Genomic DNA, 8,430 nt, shown 5'->3' with positions numbered 1-8,430 from the left:
ATATATATATATATATATATATTTATTTATTTATTTTATTTACATATCAGTAATAAGAATTAGATCATTTATCTCTGCATCAGAAAATGTCACATTGCTAAAAAAGGTACTGCTTCTGTATTTCTATTGATTTGGGGGTTAAATAGGACATGTTTTGGCAGATTTCATGAGATTCAGCAACTGTTTCTAGTTATGGTCAAACAAATATAAAACAAATCTACATCCACAGAGACTCAGAGGTAGCCATTTCCCAATCTGTCCGATGTGAGACAGCCTTTTCAGTAAGAACTGGTGGGTGGGGTGGGGTGGTCTGACGTTTGTTCAGTCGCCTCTTTGAGCCACATTTAGCCGCGTCTGAAAGCGAACTGATGCGTCAGACTGCTGTTTGTCTGTGAAATCTTAGTTCGCCTCCATCAGAGAGGCACCGGCGCAAGAATGCGACGAATTTCCTGTTAGTTCCTGGGGGTTATGCGTTGTTTTTCCTGTCTCTGGGAGCCAAGCTTTTTCTTTTTTTGTTCTTCGTCCCCACTGACTTCCCGTAGCCGGGAAAGCGAATGGAGTATTCTGAGGTACAGGGAACATTTCAGGATTGCTACTGCCCCTCTTTTTCTCTCGCTCGGGACGATGGGACACGTGGAGCGAGATGGCTTCAAGAGGGAGAGAGCGTTAGGAGCGGAGGGGCGACGGCGTTATGCCATGCTGCTGGTGGGTGTGCTCTGGGTGCTGCCAATGCTGGCGTTGGCGCTGCTGTTCTCGGAGGGAGACGGGTGGGTGGGCACTGGCTGCCGTTTGGTCAAACCACATGGGCATCCGGATATAGAGAGGACTGGACAAAAGACACAGGGAATCTTGAGTGAAATAAACAAAAACAGATTTCCACGGCAACTATCGAGTGAGGCGATCATACCGTGAAAAGGAAATGCGACAGGAAAGGAGTAGAGGATGTGTGCTGAGGAAAAGATTGACTCGTTTAGAGTTCAGTTTACCTGAGAGCTCGGCCGCCGTTGATCTCATTCCCAGAGCCACAGCATGCCCTGAAACACATGCACACATGAGATCAGGACGTTATCATTGATTATAAACTCATAAATGGATCACTTATATTCAGAACGTGTCAAAAAGTCCCTTCAAGACAAGAACAGCTCATCAGTCTGGAGGTACTGCGGCAGCGGCCTTACTTAACTGCTTCATCTTATTTCTAGTTGGAAATCATCGCGAGGCTTGTTAGAGCTGCTCTCTCCACCTCTTCCCTCATAAGCTAAAGAAGCAGAGAAAACTCTACCAAATACATCTTCTCACGCTTGAGTATTTAAATAAGTCATAAGCTCTGCTAAACATAACTCATTCCAAATGTCTGTAACTCACCTGTTCGTATCTTAATGAACCATAAAGCACCGGTGAGGAGAACTCCAATCAGAAATCCTCCGAATGCGATTCCCAGAACAGCCGAGAGTCCGAACTCAAAACACGGATCTGAAACAGAGCAAATATTCAGTTCAGAAGTCACTGCTTTCCCTCATTCAGTGAAAGACCATTGTTAACATGCCTTTGTAAATTGATTTTCCCCATGGTTCAGTTAAAAGTGATATCTAGGTCAGACCGCAGCAGTAAGAAATTGGGGGCTCGTCCGGGATTTGAACTCGGGACCTCTCGCACCCCAAAGCAAGAATTACACCCCCAGATTTAGCTCTACTTAATTTCCACATCAGTGTTCTATAGGCACAGTATGCCAGTTAGCATTAGATGACATCAGTGTCGAGGAAGGTATTGTGAATCTGTAGTTTGTCAAGCTACAAGCTAGTCATTACGTAGAGTAGAAATTACTCTGAAAGAAGCTACCTTAAAGGTAGCTAGCTACACTAAAAGCTTCTAGCTAACTACAAGAAAGTTACTGAGACCATCAAGTTAAGTCAGTTGTATTAATATAGTGCTTTTCACAATACACACTTTACGGAAAACCATGCCCTAGAGCAGCGCTCCTTAACTCCAGTCTTGATTGGCCAGTGTTCTGCAGACTGTAGTTCCAATCCCAATTTAACCCACCAAGGTTTCTGTCATTTGCAAGCAACTCTGAACACCTTTATTAGCTTGTTTGGGTGTGTTTGGTTAAGGTTAGAGTTAAACTGAGCAAGGCCCTCCAGCACTGGAATTGAAGAGCCCAGGTTTACAGTATATCTCAAGGCTGTCAAAATACTTTAACACATGCAGTTAATTAAATATGTTTATTAATATAAATTTTATAAACATTTTAATGCATTTACATTACATTCTATTGCAAAATTGATCAGAACATTCTGAGCAGATCAGAGCTGCACGCACTGAAGATTAGTCATTCACATGTTTCTCAGCAAAAGACATTTGTTACTGATCATTTATTTATAAATCAAACCCTTATAGGATGCTTAAAATTAAAGTGTTCTCATTATGGTGAAATCTTTATTTCATCTTAGCTCAACCAGTGAAATATATTCTGCAAGAGGGATGAAAGAGATTCCTGTGCTATCATAAAATATTACACAACTAAAAAGTAAATTACACATTCAACTTTTTTTTGTAAAATAAGTATTATATAAATTTTGTTCCCACAAAAAAAGAAAGAAGAGAGAAAGGAAAGAAAATGTAAAATGTTACAGAGACTGTCCAGATGAACCATTTTCCTTTTTTCTTTACTTTGAGCATTTGATTGTTGCCTTGTTTATTTGGTTGTGAAGCTAATGTAGTGTATTGGGGGGGGGGATGCTTCACTGTCAGAAAAAAAATCCTTTCAACACCTTGTCACTACAGCAATACTCTCTGTACTCTAACTAGCACCCTAAAAGGTGCATGTTAGTACCTTTAGGTGCCTTTACACAGACCGTTTAATGCTGCTCAGAGGTGGCACAAATGTATTTACAGTGCACAGCAACTGTACCTTTATATATAAAATACTTTGATACTAGGGGCTGAGGTGGGTCAGAGCACTCAGTTTAGCCTGGCTTTTATGCAGCATTGAATCTTTACACAGAATTTTGAGCAGTCTTAACTTGGTTGTGTAAAGACACATTTAGGGCCAGTTTTACTAAACAGGGCAAATTAGCGTGAAAGCGCAATTCCAAAACAGCACCGATGGGCGTGGAAATTTCTGCAGGTGATTTACTAATAACACGCAAATTAAAGAACACAGCCACAACATCTCATTTACATATCGACCAACGCAATATACCAAGTGCAGTGCAAATTAGCGTAGTCGCAAATAAAGAATAAAGAAATAAAGAAGCCACAGTACATTGAAAAGAACCGGAGGCCAAAATATGAAGGGTTGCAAGAAGTTTTGATAGATCTGGTATTGCGTGACTCCTAGTTGAGAGTTCCAAGTCGTCTTTTATTTCCTGAAGCAAATTAAAAATAACATGGCTTGGCAAACAATATGTTCAGATAATGTGTTCTTCTGGCATTCCAAATAAATTAATACGTGTGGAAAAAAATCCTCTCCCTTCTACCACGTGCTCTCTGTTCTCTGCTGTGCCTCCTCTAGCAACAACAATTGCAGGCATTTCAAGCGCAAAATAGTTTAAGACATGCTTTTTTGGGGCGTTAAATAATGGCGCAAATACCAGTAATTTGACAAGTGCAAACGTTAGTAAATCTCGTTGCGTGATTCATTTTAATACTCTCCTCCCGTAAATTTTACGTCTGAAACGGAAACTCCTACAAATTCATATTCAATATGCTCGGGCGCAAAAATGTCCATGCCTTTTCAGCACTAATTCTTCACTGCGCGTCTTTGGTAAAACCTGACAGTACTATTTTAACGCCAAAAGATGTTTTGCGCTGGTGCAAACTGTTAGTAATGGCCCCTAGAGTAGAAATATATTCCCTTAAGGTACTACTATAAACCTTTTGAGGGAAAATTAAGTATAAAAGTTGCCCTTTTATGGAACTGCATTCGTTTGCATACATCTAAACTACTGTCACACTACTGACAAATGTAGTAGCATCACTACTTAGTTACTCGCCAACACTGGATGAAATCAAGAGCATAACTTCTCAAAGGTTATTTAACAGAAAGCTCAGGTTGCTCATGTCAAAAGTGGAGCAAACACAGACAAAGCAGCGGTCCTCAAGTGCATCAGTGGGCCAAGCGTGTCTGCGAGTGGGTCAAAGGCTCATCATTTGTCTCCTGTGGCGTCCACTCTGCATCCTCTTTGTTTACATCTCCACCATATGACCTCAATGTCCTGGTGTTCATATATGCCGCTCTACACACACGCACTCATCTTCCTCTCCATGACAATGACGGGAAGCAGGAAGGTCAATAGCAGCTGCTTGTTTTTGATCAAGTTGTGCGTGTCTGTGTAATCGCACGATTTGATAGCGAGGTGTTTGCTAAAGGCCGAGCACCTTTGCAAAGAAATGCGTGTTTACCAAAAACACCTCGGCTGCTCAAATAATGGTTCCCAAGAGGCTTGAGGAACGTTTGGTTTGACGCCACAGGAAGGGTCTGTTTTATGTCCATTTTTATTTGCTTTCTTCTCCAAGTCAGCAGCAGAGCTTCCACCAAATATCAGCTTTTATTTGTGTGTTTGGTCAGAAAGTCTGAGCTGAGCAAACAGAGGCAGGAAACAGCCAAGCAGGTGGTCAGGAGGGGATGAACTACGGCCCCTCAAACAGGAAGGACAGCCGAGGGCCCGCATCCTCCAAAACACAGGCGAATCCTAACAGATCCTACGACCTGTTTTCTACTTAGAGTTTTCAAACTGACCGTGTCTCAATGCTGATCTCTGGACTTTCAGAGATGCCCTGCAGGAAAAACACCTCCAAAGAAAAGTCAACATCAAGAATCACACCAAACTGCAGAAGCCTTGTCTACTGTCCCAAATGGACAACAGTGGAGGAAAAAAACAACATGGATGGAGACTGATCGAAGCACATAGTGTCCTGCAGAAACATGACCCCGTGTCAGTGTTTGTGCGGAGTGCAGTAGGCATTTGCTGGGGCCGGCAGCGAGGAATGCAAGAGTTTGTTCTTGACTCATCTTCCCGGGGACAGTCTTCACTTTTAAAGAACTACATCTTCCCTTCTTTGTGTGTGGCTGACAATGGAGACCCAGGCCCCGTGTTCGGAAAGGCCGAGCATACCAGACCTCGACACAATAAATCACACTGGCTCATTATTTCTGATTGCGGCCACAAGGTCAGCGAGCAGGCCTTCCTATAAACACCCCCTTCCCGTCGTCCTCGTCCTCATATCCTGACCTCATCTACATGACGACTGATGACGTCAGTCGGAGGTGGGGGGGGCGACACCGGCTCCAGCTCCACCAGAATAGCACAAATTTTGCAGAGGCGAAATGGGAGTAGTTTGAATCTGGGACAATAGCGTGTCGTCCCATTGTTGTGCTCTGAAATGAACACTGCTGAATGGTGTTTCGAATGGGAGGATTTAGTTCCTGTGTGTTTCCGAATTAGGACTCAAATGTTATCCAGCATCTCAGAGTTCAAGGTTAAAGGGTATCACAAGTTTCCTGAATATCTGAGATATCAATTTGTGGCAGCTGACGCACACAGATGACCCAACGAAATAAATGTTTCTGGCCATTTCATCCACGTTTGTAAATTTATAATTGTCATTTTACACAGTTTGTGGGAGCACCCAGGGGAAACCCATACCAGCTTGAGCTATGAAAGTGTGTTAAGGATGTTCTACCTTTTGAATGGTTTATTGCTGTAATTAGCACAATAAGCAATGATTAACTGGACAATACTTGAGCATTTTATTATTTTAATTATTGGTATTGTCATTATTGTCATTGGTTGATAGTTGCTTTTAGACTATTTTGAGTGATGATTAGATACAAATTTCATATCAGTTAATACGTTTCAGAAATTCTGTAGACAGCTCATTTTCTGCCATTGTGTGGCCATTTAGTGGTTGACTGATATGGATTTTTTTGATTGCAGATGTTGATATAAAGCTGATATGATATCACAGTATTTGATAGTAAGTAACATACTGCAGTGAAATTTTTATTTGTACTAAATTAAAAATAAGTCGTTGATAGGCAATAAACAGATTTATTCTTTAGATAGAGATTTCTTGATTCAGCAAATCCTACTATAGTATTTTTCACAAATTAAGAAGTTGTAGTTGAAAAAAAAAGGATGTCAAAATAAAAGTCTGACACTTATCAGCCAAACAGAATAAAAATATCAGCTGATGCCAATAATTAAAAAACTTTCAAATGGACATTTAGTATGATTTTTCTTGCTGCACTGAGATGAAATTAGCTTGTACTCACTTTGGTTTGAGATATATGGCTTGACCTGCAAGCTCCTCTTGACTTGTGTTTCGTTTGTACAAAACTAAAATCACAAAAGAAACCAACAAGAGATGATTGTGTAATATGGGCTTTGCAAAGAGTGTTTTACACTGTCTGAAAAACAGAACTCCACTAACCTTTTTACTGTCATAACAAAGTTTAACTGCACATTCGAGGTCCCACGAGCTGGACGGCAGGTCCTGAAGCATCTCGAAGGAGAAGCTGAGTCTCTTAGGACAGTCCTCAATGTAGCATGCCTCCTCTTTGAACGGCATTTTCCTCACCACTGGCATGGAGCGAACCCAACAGCTGCTGACCTTAATGCTTAAGGAAAACTCTCCGTAGCTCTCACTTGAGATCTGGTATAGAGAAAGAATAAATGTTTTAACAAATTGAGGTGTTTGCATTGGTGTTTGTATTTGTATTGTTGCATTTGTATATCAGAACCTCAATCATTTTCTATGGTGTTTGCCATGATACCCGGGTATACAGAGTGCTTCAGCACAATAAAGACCATTTAATGCAGGGATGGGATTTTTCTGTAATTCAGTATTTCTGAAGTATGTATGAGCCACATGAATTGTGTAAATATAAGGTTATCTGGACAATATTTGAGCATTTTATATTATTGTCATTGGTTGATAGTTGTTTTTAGACTATTTTGAGTGAATATGATTAGAAATAAATTTCCTAATAATTCATATGTTTCAGAAATCCTGTGGACAGCTCATTTTATGCCATTATGTGGCCATTTAGTTGTTGACTGATATGTTTTTTTTGGTTGCAGATGTTGATATAAAGCTGACATACATGATATCACAGTATTTAGTTTAAAGATAGTAATTAATATGCTGCAGTGATTTTTTTTATTTTTATTATTAAATTAGAAATAAATCATTTGGAAATGACCTTGATAGGCAATAAACAGATTTATACTGTTGAAAGCACTTTTGAAGTTGTTTAAAAAAGGATGTCAAAATAAAAGTCACTCATCAGCCAAACAGAAATATGATTTCATTAAAGGGTTAGTTCACCCAAAAATTACAATTCTGTCATTAATTACTCACCCTCATGTCATTCCAAACCCGTAAGAACTCCGTTCATCTTCGGAACACAAATTTGTGATGCATTCTGACAGCTCTCTAACCCTCCCATAGACAGCAAGGGTCCTTATAGGATCAACGTCCAGAAACGTAGTAAGGAGATCGGTAAAATAACCCATGTGACATCAGGGGTTCAACCGTAATATTACGAAGCTACGAGAATACTTTTTGTGCGCAAAAGAAAAAAAATAACTTTATTCAACAATTCGTCTCCTCTGCGTCATCCTGGTGCCATTTTGCTCTCAGATTCCATCAAAAATATCTTAATTTGTGTTCCGAAGAGGAACAGAGGTCTTATGGGTTTGGAACGACATGAGGGTAAGTAATTAATGACAGAATTTTCATTTTTGGGTGAACTATCCCTTTAATGATTTCATCTCTGCAAACGCTGTGAGTTTGGGTTATGTACATTTGAAAACTATTATAAACTATTATTTTGTTCGTAGCTGATCACATGCCTGTTACTGAAAGCTGCAAATATGGGTCATGCAGAAATCTCCACAGAATAATTACAATAAATGTAGACTATATGAGCCCTGAGAATCATATACCTCCGCATAGACCCTCTTGTCACTCTGAACTTTGCTGCTGGGATCCAGAGGCAACCTGTAGTCTGGAGATGAGAACAGCTGCATCTGAAGAGGAACCGAAGAAGAACTGGGTGCTGGTGTGGTGTGCTCCACTTCTGCTGATACTACAGGTGAAGCAAAAGGACAGCAGACAAACAGTCTCAATAATACATTTAATAAAGGTTTACAACTCTCGCAACAGAATTGCAACACCTTTCCATAATTGAAAAGCAATGTTTCTGCAGCTTGAGGCTACAAGCGACGTAAACTCATTTTCATGGAATCAGTGCACATCAGGAACACTTGAGCGGCACGTGTGTGTCTGCCGGGTCTTATAGACGACGGGAACAAATCAACGAGCATATGTGACCCTGGACCACAAAACCAGTCATAAGGGTCAATTTTATGAAATTGAGATTTATACATCATCTGAAAGCTGAATAAATAAGCTTTCCATTGA

The 8,430-nt window shown here is 40.3% G+C and overlaps 1 protein-coding gene across 3 annotated transcripts in view; it reads right to left on the bottom strand.

The window, feature by feature from the left end:
* Positions 1-516: 516 nt before the first annotated feature.
* Positions 517-8,430, bottom strand: part of LOC107704777 (uncharacterized) — a 56,347-nt gene continuing 48,433 nt past the window's right edge. The window contains exons 9-15 of one of the 3 annotated variants that reach the window (XR_001636002.1): positions 7,953-8,095; positions 6,436-6,657; positions 6,278-6,341; positions 1,366-1,473; positions 1,184-1,258; positions 987-1,034; positions 793-826 (exon numbers count right to left, since the gene is read on the bottom strand). Coding sequence is in view for 1 of the 3 variants with exons in the window: in XM_016507802.1 (XP_016363288.1) it covers positions 690-826; positions 987-1,034; positions 1,366-1,473; positions 6,278-6,341; positions 6,436-6,657; positions 7,953-8,095 (722 nt within the window). In the remaining 2 variants the exon portion in view is untranslated. Of the gene's footprint in view, positions 827-986; positions 1,035-1,178; positions 1,259-1,365; positions 1,474-6,277; positions 6,342-6,435; positions 6,658-7,952; positions 8,096-8,430 lie in introns of all 3 variants that reach the window. The other 2 variants (XR_001636004.1, XM_016507802.1) reach the window with 2 other exon arrangements.

Source organism: Sinocyclocheilus anshuiensis, unplaced genomic scaffold (assembly GCF_001515605.1).
Source record: "Sinocyclocheilus anshuiensis isolate Anshui unplaced genomic scaffold, SAMN03320099.WGS_v1.1 scaffold117, whole genome shotgun sequence".
In the NCBI taxonomy this organism is placed as follows: Eukaryota; Metazoa; Chordata; class Actinopteri; order Cypriniformes; family Cyprinidae; genus Sinocyclocheilus; species Sinocyclocheilus anshuiensis.
Note: the sequence above shows the minus strand (reverse complement) of the source record. Positions and strands in the feature narration are given on the sequence as shown.